Genomic DNA, 19,337 nt, shown 5'->3' on the forward strand with positions numbered 1-19,337 from the left:
AACGACACTTACAAACATGCCACTCTCACAAACTAAACTCCGTGCCATCATGACGTCAGACACCACAACAGCCTTACATCATGGGTCAAAGCTGACGGGTTGACCCAAAATATTTGTGGGTAGAGGTGTGTCTGATCATTAATTATGTTTAGAGGATGGGAACGAAGACTTCTTAAGATTTCAGTTTCTTCCAGAACATTGAGTATCTGACCTTTCTTTAGAATGTGTGAAGCGGTTAAGTTATCACTAACCTACTGCAGCTGGTGCTGGTCATCAGTCAAATGCATTGTCAAAGTTGTCCTGGAATCGACCAGGTCTTTATGTTCCTTAAATCTAGTAAAATTCCAGCCTGTCAGGCAAATGTATCAGCTCTTATACAACTGGCTTTTATTGCACTCAATATGATACACTGCAGGACAGGAAAAAGGATCCTTTTGGATTTCACAGTTCCTTAATCTACTGCGGAAGTTTTTTTTTAAGAACATGACAGAGTTATGTTGGCTGACATCAATTATGTTCCAATCCTCTCTGATTCATATCCATGATACGGAAACTTATAAAATTTGTTCTTCCTCTTTTTATACAATTAATCAACAAACAGACCTGTATCCCAAAAATATTTTAGTTAATCATGGCATCATCCAGCCAGATTAAGGTGTGAAAATAAAATAATATTTTTCCTTGTTTTTTAAATGTGCAGGTCTTCTACCTCTTAATGTTGTGGTTCCTGAAGAGGGGCAGCAGCCTTTTCAGTAGTCTTTGGGGCAACAGTCTGTATGATTGACTGATCTGGCCTTGTAACACTAACCAAAACGGCCTTGCTGTACTGGTACTGCGAACAGCTGAAAGCAAGGGGAAACTATGCCTGTAATTTTTCCTGAGAGCATGCAGCTTTACTGTATGGTTAAATGATGATGGTGTCCTCTTGGGTAAAACATTCCGGACGTAAAATAGTCCCCCATTCGGATCTCCGGGCGGGGACTACTCAAGAGGATGTTGTTATCAGGAGAAAGAAAACTGGCAATCTACGAATCGGAGCGTGGAATGTCAGATCCCTTAATCACGCAGGTAGGTTAGAAAATTTAAAAAGGGAAATTGATAGGTTAAAGTTAGGTATAGTGGGAATTAGTGAAGTTCGGTGGCAGGAGGAACAAGACTTCTGGTCAGGTGACTACAGGGCTATAAACACAAAATCAAATAGGGGTAATGCAGGAGTAGGTTTAATAATGAATAGGAAAATAGGAATGCGGGTAAGCTACTACAAACAGCATAGTGAACGCATTATTGTGGCCAAGATAGGTACAAAGCCCACGCCTACCACAATAGTACAAGTTTATATGCCTACTAGCTCAGCAGATGACGAAGAAATTGAAGAAATGTATGATGAAATAAAAGAAATTATTCAGATAGTGAAGGGAGACGAAAATTTAATAGTCATGTATGACTGGAATTCGTCAGTAGGAAAAGGGAGAGAAGGAAATGTAGGAGGTAAATATGGAGTGGGGGTAAGAAACGAAAGAGCCGCCTGGTAGAATTTTGCACAGAGCACAACCTAATCATAGCTAACACTTGGTTCAAGAATCATAAAAGAAGATTGTATACATGGAAGAAGCCTGGAGATACTGACAGGTTTCAGATAGATTATATAATGGTAAGACAGAGATTTAGGAACCAGGTTTTGAATTGTAAGATATTTCCAGGGGCAGATGTGGACTCCGACCACAATCTATTGGTTATGAACTGTAGATTAAAACTGAAGAAACTGCAAAAAGGTGGGAATTTAAGGAGATGGGACCTGTATAAACGGACTAAACCAGAGGTTGTACAGTGTTTTAGGGAGAGCATAAGGGAACAATTGACAGGAATGGGGGAAAGAAATACAGTTGAGGAAGAATGGGTAGCTTTGAGGGATGAAGCGGTGAAGGCAGCAGAGGATCAAGTAGGTAAAAAGATGAGGACTAGTAGAAATCCTTGGGTAACAGAAGAAACATTGAATTTTATTAATGAAAGGAGAAAATATAAAAATGCAGTAAATGAAGCAGGCAAAAAAGGAATACAAACGTCTCAAAAATGAGATCGACAGGAAGTGCAAAATGGCTAAGCAGGGATGGCTAGAGGACAAATGTAAGAATGTAGAGTCTTATCTCACTAGAGGTAAGATAGATACTGCCTATAGGAAAATTAAAGAGACCTTTGGAGACAAGAGAACCACTTGTATGAATATAAAGAGTGCAGATGGAAACTCAGTTCTAAGCAAAGAAGGGAAAGCAGAAAGGTGGAAGGAGTATATAGAGGGTCTATACAAGGGCGATGTACTTGAAGACAATATTATGGAAATGGAATAGGATGTAGATGAAGATGAAATGGGAGACATGATACTGCGTGAAGAGTTTGACAGAGCACTGAAAGTCCTGAGTCGGAACAAGACCCCCGGAGTAGACAACATTCCCTTGGAACTACTGACGGCCTTGGGAGAGCTAGTCCTGACAAAACTGTACCATCTGGTGAGCAAGATGTAGGAGACAGGCGAAATACCTTCAGACTTCAAGAAGAATATAATTCCAATCCCAAAGAAAGCAGGTGTTGACAGATGTGAAAATTAACGAACTATCAGTTTAATAAGTCTCGGCTGCAAAATACTAACGCGAATTTTTTTACAGTCGAATGGAAAAGCTAGTAGAAGCCGACCTCGGGGAAGATCAATTTGGATTCCGTAGAAATATCGGGACACATGAGGCAATACTGACCCTAAGACTTATCTTAGAAGCTAGATTAAGGAAAGGGAAACCTATGTTCCTAGCATTTGTAGACTTAGAGAAAGCTTTTGGCAATGTTGACTGGAATAATCTCTTTCAAATTCTAAAGGTGGCACGGATAAAATATAGGGGATGAAAGGTTATTTACAATTTGTACAGAAACCAGATGGCAGTTGTAAAAGTCGAGGGACATGAAAAGGAAGTAGTGGTTGGGAAGGGAGTGAGACAGGGTTGTAGCCTCTCCCTGATGTTATTCAATCTGTATCTTGAGCAAGCAGTCAAGGAAACAAAAGAAAAATTTGGAGTAGGTATTAAATTCCATTGAGAAGAAATAAAAATTTTTAGGTTCGCCGATGACATTGTAATTATGTCAGAGACAGCAAAGGACTTGGAAGAGCAGTTGAATGGAATGGAATGGATAGTGTCTTGAAAGGAGGATATAAGATGAACCTCAACAAAAGCAAAACGAGGATAATGGAATGTCGGCAAATTAAATCGGGTGATGCTGAGGGAATTAGAATAGGAAATTAGAGACTTAAAGTAGTAAAGGAGTTCTGCTATTTGGGGAGCAAAATAACTGATGATGGTCAAAGTAGAGAGGATATAAAATGTAGACTGGCAATGTCAAGGAAAGTATTTCTGAAGAAGAGAAGTTTGTTAATGTCGAGTATAGATTTAAGTGTCATGAAGTCGTTTCTGAAAGTATTTGTATGGAGGGTAGCCATGTATGGAAGTGAAACATGGACGATAAATAGTTTGGACAAGAAGAGAATAGAAGCTTTCGAAATGTGGTGCTACAGCAGAATGCTGAAGATTAGATGGGTAGATCACATAACTAATGAGGAAGTATTGAATAGGATTGGGGAGAAGAGAAGTTTGTGGCACAACTTGACTAGAAGAAGGGATCAGTTGGCAGGACATGTTCTGTGGCATCGAGGGATCACCAATTTAGTATTGGAGGGCAGCGTGGAGGGTAAAAATTGTAGAGGGAGACCAAGAGATGAATACACTAAGCTGATTCAGAAGATACTGGGAGATGAAGGAGCTTGCACAGGATAGAGTAGCATGGAGAGCTGCATCAAACCAGTCTCAGGACTGAAGACCACAACAACAACAGTTTTCCTGTTTGTTTACCTGGTCACACAGCACAAGGGGGACAGTTGTTATGGAATTTTTGAAGTAATTCTACGCAATATGTGATCCCTATCCCCTTATTTATTGCATTTTACATGTATCGCTATTTTGGTAACTTTTGGTGTCAGGTCATGATGTCCATTTTTCAGATTTCTTAGCTCCCTTTACCAAGCAAGGTGGCGCAGTGGCTAGCACACTGGACTCGCATTCGGGAGGATGACGGTTCAATCCCGCATCCGGCCATCCTGATTTAGTTTTCCCGTGATTTCCCTAAATCGCTCCCGCAAATGCGGGGATGGTTCCTTTGAAAGGGCAGGGCCGACTTCCTTTCCCGTCTTTCCCTAATCCGAAGAGACAGATAACCTCGCTGTCTGATCTTCCTCTAAAAACCCAACCCCTCTTAGGTCCCTTTCACCATTTGACATGGAACTTTTGGTTCCATGATAATATTTAGATGAGGACAATGTCACATGATTAGGTGATTTATTTAAGTAATGTTCTGTCCTCTCTTTTAATTTGTTCTTACTCGGAAATTTTAGTTGCAAAGTTCCTTATCTGTTGTTTCCATTCACTTATAACAGAATATTTTTATTATCACAGTTTACACCAGATAATGAAACTTTAAGAATTCTGAAACTGGTCACGTCCGCAATGAAAGATCGTAGCTTAAACAGTTGTACTACAGTTTCTTCATTCTCCAAAATGTACTTGTAGAGTTGTGGCTGCCCCATTAGAAGAACTCTTTCTGCATGAGTCAATTTCATTTCTTTTTGTTTTTGGGAGGGGGGCGGGGGTAGTCTTAATTGCCTTTTTTCTCCTTCAATACAGAATTGTATTATCGTTGTTGGAAGTTCCCCAATCAGTAATTCCACACAGTGGTTCAACAAGATCATGCTACACTGTACATAAAAATAGTTTGTTAGCTTAATGCGCATGCGGTTTGATGATGGAACATTACACCATCATTTATGATAGACATTATCTATACGTTCCTAGCATTGGTGCTTATTGTTACATCCGATCTTTTTTCTGTTTGTGATCACTATGAATGATTATTGTAATTTTTAGATTTATAATTAAATCATTCTGTATTTTCCATAGTATTGTGTCATTTGTTGTAATATCTAAATGCCCTTCTTTCCATTGCTTCCAGAGTTTCTCCTACATTTACTCATGTCATGTCATCAGCATACAGTATTTTTTGACTGTTGTGATCTGAGCTGTCAGAGAGAACACTCGTGTGCATGCTTGTGCAAATGAATGTGTGTGTGGGTGGGTGGGTGTGTGCGTGCATGCACATGCTTGCATGTGCATGCGTGTGCATGCATGCATGTTTGTTTGTTTCTGTTTCTCTTTTTTTTTCTGACGAAGGCTGTGGCCAAAAGCTAACGTGTAAGTGTCTTTTAAATAAGTGTCTCATCAGCTTCGTGTGTCGTCTTATGGCAAGTAACAATCTATCTTTTCCTTGCATTTTTATTTATGAGTAGGTTGAACAAAAGTATGATCCTTGAGGTACATCATACATTGTACCCTTATCCAGATTCTGTAGTCACATACAGCTTTCTGTTAAATATTATAAAAAGGAAAGTTGCTACTCACCATATAGCAGAGTTGCTGAGAGGCACAACAAAAAGACTCTCACAATTAAAGCGTTCATTAACAATAGACGACACACACACACACACGTGCATTTGTGTGGGTGGGTGGTGTATTGTTGATGAAGGCCTTAAGGCCGAACGCTTTAATTGTGACAGTCTTTCTGTTGTGCCCAACAGTGACTCGGTATCTCCACTATATGGTGAGTAGGAACTTTCCTTTTCATAACATTGTCATATTCCATCCTGGATTTTCCATTGTTTGATTTGTACCCTGCAGCTTACTATTACTAACACACAAAGTTTTTCAGTTAATGATATAGGGATGGTAGTGTCAAAAACTATAGACAGCTCCAGTAGGTTGCGGATAGCAATTTCTGTAGATTTCCCTGTTTGGAAATCATTTTGTGCTAGAATCAGAATACTCTTCGCACGTGTAGTGTGTTTGTGTTTGGGAAACCAGAGATTTAAGGTAGCCTACTGGTTTTTAATTATTTGAGTCATCTTTGTTGCATTTCTTTTAAATTGGTATAACTATGCTTATTTTTAATTTTTCTGGAAATACTAGAAGGTGTACAACTTTGCTTCTGCCATTTGCTGATAGGTGGCAATACCAGTAAGTAGCAGTCGAAAGAAACAGATCGCAGACGTCAGAGAGGTTAGTTTTCTTGGACCTCGGTCAACATAACCTCATTCAAACATTGGTCGATTTTTGTCTGCATCATAAAGCTGTTTTTGATTGAAAATGTCAGTTTACGAGCCTAATTCTCATCATTTGATGGAGGTGTTACTGTTTTGTTTCAATATGAAGAAAACAGCAGCTGAGTCTCATCAAATGCTCTCAAGTGCATATGGTATGGATGCTATTAGGGAAAGAACATGTCATGAGTGGTTTCAACGCTTCAAGAAAGGTGATTTTAACATTGTAGACTGGCATGGTGGTGGAAGAGAGAATGTTTTCGAAGATGCAAAATTGGAGACATTGCTGAGGGAAGACTCGCATCAAACTCAAGAAGAATTACCTCAATTAGTGAAAGTAACACAGCGAGCCATTTCAAAAGGCTATGGGCATGATTCAGAAAGAAGGAACTCGGGGTCCCATGTGAGCTGAAACCAAGAGACGTTGAACGGGGTTTGTGTGTTTGTGAGCAGTTGCTTCAAGGCAAAAATGGAAAGGATTTATGCATTGCATTGTGACCGGCTCGCATTCGGGTGGACGACAGTTCAACCCCGCGTCCAGCCATCCTGATTTAGGTTTTCCGAGATTTCCCTAAATCGCTCCAGGCAAATGCCGTGATGGTTCCTTTGAAAGGGCACGTCCGACTTTCTTCCCTAATCCAGTGAGACCGATGACCTCGCTGTCTGGTCTCCTCCCCAAACAACCCAACCCATTGTGACCGAGGACAAAAAATGGGTTCATTACAATAACCCTAAATGCAAAACATCATGGGATATCCCTTCCATGCTTCCATACCAATGGCCAAACCGAATATTCATGGCTCCAAGATCATGCTCTACATTTGGTGGGAATAGCTTTTCGTTGTGTACTATGAAGTGTTAAAACCAAGTGAAACAATCACACATGCTCGTTATCGAACGCAATTAAAGCATTTGAGCAGAACACTAAAAGACAAACGGCCTCAATACAGTGAGAGGCACAATAAAGCAATTTTACAGCACCACAATGCTCGACCCCACGTTGCAAAATAGGTCAAAACATACTTGGAAATGTTAAAATGGGAATTCCTACCCCACCCGCCATATTCTCCAGACATTGCTCCCTCTGACTATCACCTGTTTAGATCAATGGCATGTGGCCTGGTTGACCAACACTTTTGATCTCATGAAGAAGTCACAAATTGGATTGAAAATGGATCGCTTCAAGAGATGAACAATTTTTTCGACACAGGATTTTTACACCGTCTGAAAGATGGGAAAAAGTAGTTGCCAGCGATGGAAAATACTTTGAGTGATACAAGTGTAACCAATTTGTTTCACTAAAGCCTCAAATGGGGAAAAAACGGCGGAAGCAAAGTTGTACACCTTGTGCTTCTCTGAATGAGCAGCTTGGTATATCCAAGAGATGTTTGGTTATCTCTTCATTCACATATCTTATTAGATAACTTGATATTTCATCATCTCCTGCAGACTCCTTGGATTATAGATTCTGGATTAATTTTATGAGTTCCAGTTTTGTTGCTGGTTCCTGGAATGTTGAGAGAGGTAGTTGCCCAAGTGTTATAGGATACGTATTTCTTTCACAATTCAAATTGTGTACAGGATCTATGAAATTGTTGTTACATATATTAGCAATTTCTGTTCCATGTGTTAACTATTAATCAAACACTTTTACTTGGCTGCTGAGACAATCCCTGTCTTCTCCTTCCATAGCAATGAGTTTATAGATTATAAAAGAAATGAACATATATGAAATTTGTGTGTCACAGATAGGTTGGTTTGGAGAGAAAAGGACCAAACTACACGGTCATCAGCCTAATGTATCACAGAAGGACACAAAAGTTGTTGATGTGTCGCTAGAAAGACCGGGTCCTCTTTGTTCATTTCTGTGCATGATATTAACAATCACTATGCACAACACAAAAAATGGATGAACTCTATATTCACAACAGCTACTTATTGTTATGGCACGCAATACTGTTACATAGCTAAGGCTGGCAGCAAGCTTGAACATTCTAGAGTAACATGAAGTCGTCCGACTTCCACCAATCACAGAAGAGCCAAGTAACAGTGTGCTAGCAATATAGTGCCCTCAGGTTTCATTAAGTTAGTAATATTTCCGTTACTGACACTCTTTTGACTCCGTCTCTAATTGTTGATAAACCCCATGTTGTTTTACTTGTAGGACCTGTAGCTATGTAAGAAATATTATTATATATTCATTTGTTTCATTTATTGTGTGACAGCTATGTCACGTTTCTTGATGACCACTTATGTCATGCCGTGTTTTCTATTGTTACACTCACACAATTTTTTTTTCTTTCTGCTTTTAGATAAATGTCGATATAAAAGGTATCCGAGGAGATAATTATGATCAGTGCAATGCTTTGGTTATACCCTCCCAAAAGAGAAAGACGAGAAAAAAAAGAGAGCATGTTACAGTTACAAGGATACTTTCAAAAAAACAGAGGAAACGACTAGAAAAAATTGTAGAACAGAAGAAAAAGAAAGAAAATGTAAGTTTTGTTGTAGTATTTTATTTAAAACATAAATTTATTAATAATCCCAAGCAAAAATATGTAAATGTTCTTCTCGTTTAATTTTTATTTCCCACTATTCAGTTTCTAGTGTGGAAAAATTCACAATATAGCCTTCCATTTAAATTTAAAAACTTTATACAAAAGTTTGCAACACATATTTCTTCAAGTTATTCGACAGATATTAGCTATTAAAATACTTTGAGAAAGAATTGTATTTACTGGATGGAAGATTATTAGAGTCAGTGATCTGAGTATGATAGTGTTCCCTATCAAAATCTTGGTTGTGGTGCCAGACTAATATTTACTGTAGCCTGAGGTGTATAAATTACCTCCAACAATTACTTTGATGCATTTTATATACTTATGTTATGCATAAACTATGAAAAATGCAATGGGGTGGGCAGGGGAGAAAATCATTTGGCTTGTGTAACTTTTACTAAGTTGCAGAATTCTTTATGTACCTTGAAGAATAATCTACATTTATACCTGCCAAAAGGGTAACTGTAAACGCCTGAAACTTATGAATAATATTAAAGAAGAGGTGAAATATTTTTGTAAGCTACCTTCTTCATAGATGAATTTAACTTCCTTATAGCAGAAAATCTGAGTTGAAGATAGGCTCAACAATAAGGCTACTAAACGCATAAGCTTTCGGCCAGAAGGCCTATTTATGAAATAGACAACATACACATATTCACACAAATGAGGCTCTCGCACAGATAACCACTATCTCTGGCCGCCGGAGCTGGGCTACTCTGCAACTAATCAGGAGATTAGAGGGGCAGCGGGGGGGGGGGGGGGGGGGGGGGGAAGTAAAGAAGGGGAAAATGACTTTTTTTTTTTTTTTAGTGGATGTGTTGATTGAATAGAAGGCTATGTAGTATTGGAGTGGAAACAGGGCAGTGGGTAGATAAGTAAAGGACAGGGACTAGCAAAGGCTGAGGCCAGGGGTGACAGAAACACAGGATATATTGCAGGGAGAGTTCACCCCTGCATAATTCGGAAGCTGCTGTTGATAGGAAGGATTCAGGTTGCGCAGGCCGTCAAGTAGTAATTGAAGTGAAGCACGTTGCATCAGGCAGCATGTTCAGCGACTGGATGGTCCAGTTATCTCACAGCCACAGTTCGTTGGTGGCCATTCATGTGGAGAAACATCTTGTTAGTTGTCATGCTGATGTAGAAATCAGCCCATTGATTGCACCTTTTTTTATTGTCATGTAGCTGCTTTCACTGGTAGCCACACCTTTGATGGGATGGGAGAGGCCTGTGACCAGACTGTGGAGTAGGTGACAGTGAGAGGGTGTATGGGACAGGCCTTGCATCTAGGTCCATTGCAAGGATATGAGCCATGAGCAAGGGATTTGGAGCAGGAGTGGGCCAAGTATATTGCATACATTCGGTGGGCAGTGGAATACCACTGTGTGAGGGGTGGGAACAATAGTGGGTAGGATATTCCTCATTTCAGGGCATGACAAAGCCCTCATGGAGAATATAATTTGATTACTCCAGTTTTGATGGTACTGAGTCATGACAGGAGTGCTCCTGCATGGCCAGAAGGTGGTTATGTGGAAGGTGATTGGAGAGAAAATGCACAGGAGACATGTTTCTATACAAGGTTGGGAGGATAATGTTGTTCTGTAGTGGCCTCAGTTAGACCCTTGGTGAATTTAGAGAGGGCTACTCAACACTACGGATGCGATGACTGTGGATGACTTGGTTTAAGGGATCGGACTTCTTGGTATGGAATGGGTGGCAGCTGTCAAAGTGGAGGTAATTGGGGCAGCTGGTAGGTTGGATATGGACAGAGGTACTGATGTAGCTATCCTGTGGAGGTCGTGTTAGATTGAGGAGGACCAGGTGAAACAAGTGTGGGAGAAGTTGTTGCGATTCTGTAGGAATGTGTAGAGGGTGTCCTCAGCGTCAGTCCAGATCACAAAGATTTCATCATTGAATCTAAATCAGGTGAGGAGTTTCTGAGCTTGTGAGTGGTTAGGAAGGATTCCTCCAGCTGGCCCATGAATAGGCTGGTGTCATGTGGGTGCCCATTGCTGCACCAAAGGTTTGTTTGTCGGTGATGCATTCGAAGGCGAATAATTGTGGGTGAGAATATAGCTGGTCTTGATGACTAAGGAGAATAATTGTGGGTGAGGATATAGTTGGTCATTATGGTTGGAAGGAGCTTGTAGGTTTGGAGTCAGTCATGCATTTGGAAAGGTAATGTTCAATAGCGGCACGACCATGGGTATTAAGGATGTTAGTTTAGAGGGAGGTGTTGTCAGTGGTCTGCATCTACATTGGTACTGTGCAAATCACATGTAAGCCAGCAGAGGTTCATTGAAACACCTTCACAATAATTCTCTATTATTCCAATCTCGTACAGCAGGCAGAAAAAACAAGCTCCTATGTCTTTTGGCGGGAGCTCTGATTTCCCATATTTTATTATGGTGATTGTTTCTCCCTATGTAGGTCGACATCAACAAAATATTTTTGCATTCAGAGGAGAAAGTTGGTGATTGAAATTTTGTGAGAAGATTCCGCTGAAGTGAAAAATGCCTTTGTTTTAATGATGTTCTCCCAATATCCTGTATCATTTCAGTGACACTCCCTTCCCTATTTCTCGATAATCTAAAATTTGCAGCCTTTTTTTGAACTTTCCTGAAGTACTCTGACAATCTTAGCTGGTAAGGATCCCACACCACACTGCAGTATTGTAAAAGAAGACGGACAAGTGTAGTGTAGGCAGTCTCTTTATTAGATCTCTTATAGGCCCTACTTTCTAAGTGTCCTGCCAATAAAATGTGGTCCTTGGTTAGCCTTCCTCACAATATTTTCTGTGTGTTCCTTCCATTTTAAGTTGTTCATAATTGTAATGCCTAGGTATTTAGTTGAATTTATGGCCCTTAGATTTGACTGATTTATTGTGCAACTGAAGTTTTAATGGATTTCTTTTGGCACTCATTTGGATGACATCACATTTTTCGTTGTTCGGGGTCAGTTGCCAAGTTTTAACTATACAGATATCTTCTCTAAATCATTTAGCAATTCATTTTGATCTTCTGATGACTTTACTAGTCAATAAACAACAGCGTCATCTGCAAATAACCTAAGATGGCTGCTCAGATTGTCCCCTAAATCAGTTATATGGATGATTAGCAGCAAAGGGCCCATAACACTACCTTGGGGAACGCCAGAAATCACTTCTGTATTACTTGATGACACTCCCTTAATTACTACAAAGGATAGGACAGGAAATCACAAATCCTGCCACATAACTGAGACGATGTTCCATTAGCAGGCAATTTCACTACAAGCCACTTGTGTGGTACAGTGTCAGAAGCCTTCTCGAAATCCAGAAATACGGAATCAGTTTGAAATCCCTTGTCAATAGCACTCAATACTTCATGCGAGTAAAGAGCTAGTTGTGTTTCACAAGAACGATGTTTTCTAAATCCATGTTGACTGTGTGTTAGTAGAACATTTTCTTCAAGGTAATTCATAATGTTTCAACACAATGTGTGTTCCAAAATCCTGCTACATATTGACATCAATGATATGGGCCTGAAACTTAGTGGATTACTCCTACTACCTCTCTTGAATATTGGTGTGACTTGTGCAGCTTTCCAGTCCTTGGGTACGGGTCTTTCGTGTAGCAAATGGTTGTATATGATTGTTAAGTATTGAGCCATTGCATCAACATACTCTGAAAGGAACCTAATTGGTATAAAGTCTGGAACAGAATACTTGCTTTTGTTAAGTAATTTAAGGTGCTTCACTACTCTGAGGCTATTTATTTCTACGGTGCTCATGTTGGGAGCGGTTCTTGATTCGAATTCTGGGATATTTACTTTGTCATTTTTTGTAAAGGCATTTCGGAAGGCCTTGTTTAGTAACTTTGCTTTATCAGAGATTGCCTCCCCCATCAGGCACAGTTGCAGTCCTCAGTCTGCCCACAGCAGACAGAGACAGTGGTCATGTATACTTGAGTGAGTCTGTGTGTGTTTTCTGATTCAGAAGAAGGCCATCTAGCCAAAAGCTTAAATGTGTTGGTAGTTTTTTCATTGAGCATCTCTGTGAATCAATACTTCCTCCATACAATGATTAGCAATATATCTTTCTCATAATACAGGGTGTCCCTCTCAAACGTCCCTGATTTGATGGACCCATGAGAAAAAAAAAACCACAGTAGATACAACAATGAAAAGTGCACCACATTGTAGAGAATCTTAAAGAATTTATATTCCCACATCAGAAGTGCCAAGTATTGTCTCCAAAGAGCAGCATGGTCGCGTGAAGTGAAAATGGCAGTCCGCGGCAGAGCGTGCAAGCAGTAGTGTGGTTTGCAGAAACAAAATCGACGATTACTGTCAAGGAAATTATATTCATGTATATGAATGTGATCCATATGATGTGAAAACAATTAAGAAATGGCATAGGAAGTGTTCTGAAACATTCTGGCTATGCACATTACAAAGTTTCAGAGGAAACAGTGGAGGACATCAGACAAATGTTCCTCAGAAGCCCGCGTAAGTCAAATCATCAAGCATCTCGGCAACTTCATGTACTTCAATCAACATTAGATCATGTAGTTCACCAGCATCTTCGTGTGTGTGCTTACAAAGTGCAAATTCTGCAACATCTGACACCGAATGCTAAACAAATTGCTGCGGATAGGCTGCAGTGTATTGATATGGATGCCAGCTTCCTGGAAAGATGTTTATTCTCAGATGAGGCATCCTTTCATCTATCAGGAAGGGTTAATAGGCATAATGTTCAGTTTTGTGGCTTTCAAAATGCACACATTGTCATTTAACATGTTCAATATAGTCCTAAAGTAAATGTCTGGTGCAGGCTAATGCACGACAGGATTGTTGGACCATTCTTCTTTGCTGAACAAACAGTGAATGGGTTGGAGCAGTTTGTGTACCCTGAGATACAAGACTTGCAACCCAACGTAGTTTCTCAACAAGCTGGAGTTCCGCTGCATTGGCCAACGGCTGTTCGCAAGTTTCTGGATAGGAAATTTCCCAGTCGTTGGATCAGACACAGAGGACTCATCGCCTGGCCACCATGTTCACCCGACGTTACACCACTTGATTTCTTCATGTGGGTATTCGTGAAGGACCACGTGTATGCGACCAAAGTGGATGATATTCCAATGTTGCGACATCTTATCACTAATGCGATTGCAATAATACTAGAGGCAAAGTTACAAACAACTTGGCAAGAAATTGAATATAGACTCGATGTTCTTCATGCTACAGTTGGTTCATATGTAGAGGTGTATTGATGATAAATAAATTCTTTTAGAAACTCTACAATGTGGTGTATTTTTCATTGTCATATCTACTATTTCCCTCCCCCCCTTTTTTTTCTTTCTTTTCCCTGGGTCTTTGAAATCAGGGAGGTTTGAGTAGGACACCCTGTACTATTGACTCATATCCGTAGTTTGAGAGCACATACACTTGTAGCTATATGATGCTTTTCACTATTCACATGCTTATATAGTAGCATAAGTTAGCTCCGTCACAAATATTTTTTAAGACCTTTTACATTCTGAAATTCATGTGTAATATTTATTCTGTGCTCAGCTACTTAATTAGTAATGAACAGACTCCAGTGAATTTTTATTGAATCCTGGCAAATATAAGTTTGTTGTCCACAAATAGTGATGACCATTGCACAGTTTAATTCTGGTCAACATATTGCTTATACATACAGAAATTTAATCTTCTCTTTTTTTTTGTATTGTAATTGGTGTGGGTTCCTGTAGTCATGTCCTAGTTCACGAACCACGGGCAACATATGAGTGGCCAAGTAAGTGGTCCCGACAGTCTGGATACCAGTTACTTTGGAATGAGGCTGGGCATCTCGGACATATTCTGAGTCATGGCCACCTTTGTGCTCATATTGCAAAGACTACCAAATCCACCGGTTAGTCCCTCAACCGTTAGGGGTAATACCCAATGAGACTCAGGGCAAGTAAGGCTAGCAACCTGCTTCCCTGGTACTTTAAATATGATGCTGGCAACAATCAGAGCAAAATGCCTTGGACCTTTGGAGGTGACGGAGTCCCACCTCTAACTGACAAACCAGGGACTCCTAAGATACGACTTGGCAAACAAATGGTAATGAGATGGGGAGCTATTAATATCAATGGGGGCTACTCTGGGAAGAAGATAGAGCTGGCAGAGGCTGCAAGTAAGATGGGGCTGGACGTTTTAGCTGTTAGTGACATTCGGGTAAGGGGTGAGAAAGAAGAGGAAGTGGGAGAATACAAGGTCTGCCTGTCAGGAGTCAAAGCAGGAATAGCACAGTGGGATGTAGGGTTTTACATCTGGAAAGAAATGGAACCCAGCGTAGTTGCAATAAGGTATGTAAACAAATGACTGATGTGGATAGATGTGACAGTGTCTAGCAAGAAAATTAGGATTGTGTCAGTATATTCGCATTGTAGAGGGACAGATCAAGATAAGATGAATAGTTTTTATGAGGCACTCAGTGATGTAGTTGTTAGAGTAAAGGACAAGGACAGTGTTCTGCTCATTCGTGATTTTAACGCCAGGATTGGAAATTGAACAGAAGGGTATGGAAAGGTTATGGGTAAATTTGGAGAGGATATGGAGGCCAACAGGAATGGGAAACCATTCTTGGATTTCTGTGCCAGTATGGGCTTAGTAATCACAAACTCCTTTTTAAACATAAGAACATTCACCGGTATACTTGGGAAGGCTGGGGAACCAGATCTGTCATTGACTATATAACAACAGATCAGGAATTCAGGAAGGCTGTGAGGGACACACGTGTATTCAGGGGATTCTTTGATGACACTGATCATTATTTAACCTGCAGTGAAATTGGGACTGTGAGGCCAAAAGTGCACGAGGTCAGGTCCATATGTAGGAGGATAAGAGTGGAGAAACTTCAGGATAAGGAGATCAGTCACAAGTACATAACAGCGATCTCAGAAAGGTACCAGTTAGTTGAGTGTAGTCAATTACAGTCATTGGAAAAGGAATGGATAAGGTACAGGGACACAGTACTAGAAGTGGCTAAAGAATGTCTTGGAACAGTAGTGTGTAAAAGTAGGATGAAGCAAACAGCTTGGTGGAATGACACAGTCAAGGCAGCCTGTAAAAGGAAAAAGAAGGCGTATCAAAAATGGCTACATACTAGAACTCAGGTAGATAGAGAAAGTTATGTTGAAGAAAGAAACAAAGCCAAACAGATAATTGCAGCATCCAAGAAGAAATCTTGGGAAGACTTTGGAAACAGGTTGGAGACTATGGGTCAAGCTGCTGGAAAACCCTTTCTGGAGTGTAATTATCAGTCTTCGATAGGGAGGTAAGAAGGAAATGACAAGTATTTTGGACAGGTTAGGAAAACTGCTGGTGAATCCTGTGGATGCCTTGGGCAGATGGAGGGAATATTTTGAAGAGTTGCTCAATGTAGGTGAAAATACGATCAGTAATGTTTCTGATTTCGCGGTAGAATGGGATAGGAATGATGATGGAAATAGGATCACATTTAAGGAAGTGGAGAAAATGGTCAATAGATTGCAGTGCAATAAAGCAGCTGGGGTGGATGAAATTAAGTCGGAACTCATCAAATACAGTGGAATGTCAGGTCTTAAATGGCTACACAGGATAATTGAAATGGCCTGGGAGTCGGGACAGGTTCCATCAGACTGGACAAAAGCAGTAATCACACCAATCTTTAAACATGGAAACAGAAAAGATTGTAACAACTTTAATCAGCGCTGTGGGTAAAATCTTCTCAGGTATTGTTGAAAGGAAAGTGCGAGTATTAGTTGAGGACCAATTGGATGAAAATCAATGTGGGTTTAGGCCTCCTAGAGGTTGTCAGGACCAGATCTTTAGCTTACGGCAAATAATGGAGAAGTGTTATGAGTGGAACAGGAAATTCTATCTATGCTTTATAGATCTAGAAAAGGCATATGACCGGGTTCCTAGGAGGAAGTTATTGTCTGTTCCAGGAGATTATGGAATAGGAGGCAAACTTTTGCAAGCAATTAAAGGTCTTTACATGGATAGTCAGGCAGCAATTAGAGTTGATGGTAAATTGAGTTCATAGTTCAGAGTAGTTTCAGGGGTTAGACAAGGCTGCAACCTGTCTCCATTGTTGTTCATATTATTTATGGATCATATGTTGAAAACAATAGGCTGGCTGGGTGAGATTAAGATATGGGAACACAAAATAAGCAGTCTTGCATATGCGGGTGACTTAGTTGTGATGGCAGATTCGATTGAAAGTTTGCAAAGTAATATTTCAGAGCTAGATTAGAAACGTAAGAACTATGGTATGAAGATTAGCATTTCCAAAACGAAAGTAATGTCAGTGGGAAAGAAATATAAATGGATTGAGTGCCAAATAGGAGGAACAAAGTTAGAACAGGTGGACGGTTTCAAGTACTTAGGATGCATTTTCTCACAGGATAGCAACATAGTGAAAGAACTGGAAGCGAGGTGTTGCAAAGCTAATGCAGTGAGTGCTCAGCTACGATCTACTCTCTTCTGCAAGAAGGAAGTCAGTACCAAGACTAAGTTATCTGTGCACCGTTCAATCTTTCGACCAACTTTGTTGTATGGGAGCGAAAGCTGGGTGGATTCAGGTTACCTTATCAGTAAGGTTGAGATTACGGATATGAAAGTAGCTAGAATGATTGCAGGTACTAGTAGATGGGAACAATGGCAGGAGGGTGTCCACAATGAGGAAATCAAAGAAAAGCTGGGAATGAACTCTATAGATGTAGCAGTCAGGGCGAACAGGCTTAGATGATGGGGTCATGTTACACGCATGGGAGAAGCAAGGTTACCCAAGAGACTCATGGGTTCAGCAGTAGAGGGTAGGAGGAGTCGGAGCAGACCAAGGAGAAGGTACCTGGATTCGGTTAAGAATGATTTTGAAGTAATAGGTTTAACATCAGAAGAGGCACCAATGTTAGCACTGAATAGGGGATCGTGGAGGAATTTTATAAGGGGGCTATGCTCCAGACTGAATGCTGAAAGGCATAATCAGTCTTAAATGATGATGATGATGATGATGAAAAGCACATGCTGCACAAGACAAGAGCTGACCAGATTTAATTCTACTATCAGGTAAGCATCATTTATGCAGCCTCTAGTGCCCAGCTCCAGGTACAGACTTTCTCCCCTCAAGGACAATTTTACCACAGAAAATAAAAAATCCAAGTAAAACTGGACAAAGTCATTTTAATAAGTTTTTATACAGGTACACTTCACAAATTTTATCATAAGTGATATGTAAGGTTCCAAAATGCATCTTCACCCAGTTGTGTGTTTGCACTGATATCAGCCTTCCCGGCAGATTAAAACATGTGCCAGACCGGGGCTCAAACCTGGGACCTTTGCCTTTCACAGGCTAGTTCTCTACCAACTGAATTACCTGAGCGTGACTCACGACCTGTCCTCACAGCTTTACTTTCACGTGTATATCACCTCCTGAGTCATACTGGTACAACTACCCAGACTGTGCCTAAGCCATGTCTGCACAGTATCCCTTCTGCCAGGAGTGCTAGTCCCACAAGTTTTGCTGGAGAACTTCTGTGAAGTTTGATAGGTAGGGGATGAGGTACTGGTGGAAGTGAAGCAGTGAGGATGGGTTGTGAGTTGTGTTTGGGTAGCTCAGTCAGTACAGCACTTGCCCCATCTTCGAATCCCAGACCGGCACAGTTTTAATCTGCCAGGAAGTTTTGATATGTAAGGTTATTATTCCAGTAATAAAATTTATCTGTTGCATTTTATCCACGCTTTTCTAGAATGTATAAAGCTTGTTAACAGTAAGTATCATGTAGGCATTTTACCCTGGAGTATGTTTAACCTTTATTGTATAAGAGGACTCATGGTAAAAGTACACTTACAGTGTACATGGTTCTCTTCTTGTGTGCTGCTGTTGGTAACTATTCATCCACTGAATGATGGGAAGTGAACAGTACAAATCATGGGTCAGTTGCTGGTAGACAGGCAGAATGCTCTTTTGTAATTACCAATGATTCATAAATAAAGTAAACTGTTTTTTTTTTATGTTAGAATGTAACCACATTGGTAGAATTTTCAGCAAAAATTTTTCCATAAGTAGGTTGTCGCAGTGATGAACGTCTGTCTCATGCTACAGTACATATCAGTCTGTGACAGCGGTCGTAGTTTCATGTTGAGATCTGTTGGCTAACCTGGACCTTAGGCTACACTACAGGTCAGTCTTCAGCATGACTAGGTTTTTTTTTTTTTTTTCTCACCCTCAGTATCAAAAACTAATGACTTTCAATTTTCCACCCAAAGAAATCATTAGGTTCAGCATTTCCCGTTGGCTACCACATGCTATCTCCCAGTTGGCTACAACAAATGGAAACAGAATAAATCTTCTGTCCATTCACATGGACAGACTGCTTGTTGGTTGTCATGCCCATCTAGAAATCAGCATAATGTATTTTTTTCATACAGAATGCCAACAGCAGCATGCTGTGGAAGAGCCTGGTTCACCAAATGTGCACTAAAGTGGGTTAAAAGGTGACAGTTTGGTTGAGAGTTAGTAAAGCCAGTGAATATGATTTCATGAGAAAAGCTATAATTCTTCTTGTGGCATGTGTTTTAGACATT

General features: G+C 40.3%; 1 protein-coding gene across 1 annotated transcript in view; it reads left to right on the forward strand.

Moving 5' to 3' along the window:
• LOC126285336 (probable ATP-dependent RNA helicase kurz) overlaps positions 1–19,337 on the forward strand; it is a 131,854-nt gene that overhangs the window by 2,249 nt on the left and 110,268 nt on the right. The window contains exon 2 of the mRNA XM_049984653.1: positions 8,497–8,679. Within this exon, the coding sequence (XP_049840610.1) occupies positions 8,497–8,679 (183 nt within the window). The remainder of the gene's footprint in view (positions 1–8,496; positions 8,680–19,337) is intronic.

Source organism: Schistocerca gregaria, chromosome 8 (genome assembly GCF_023897955.1).
Source record: "Schistocerca gregaria isolate iqSchGreg1 chromosome 8, iqSchGreg1.2, whole genome shotgun sequence".
In the NCBI taxonomy this organism is placed as follows: domain Eukaryota; kingdom Metazoa; phylum Arthropoda; class Insecta; order Orthoptera; family Acrididae; genus Schistocerca; species Schistocerca gregaria.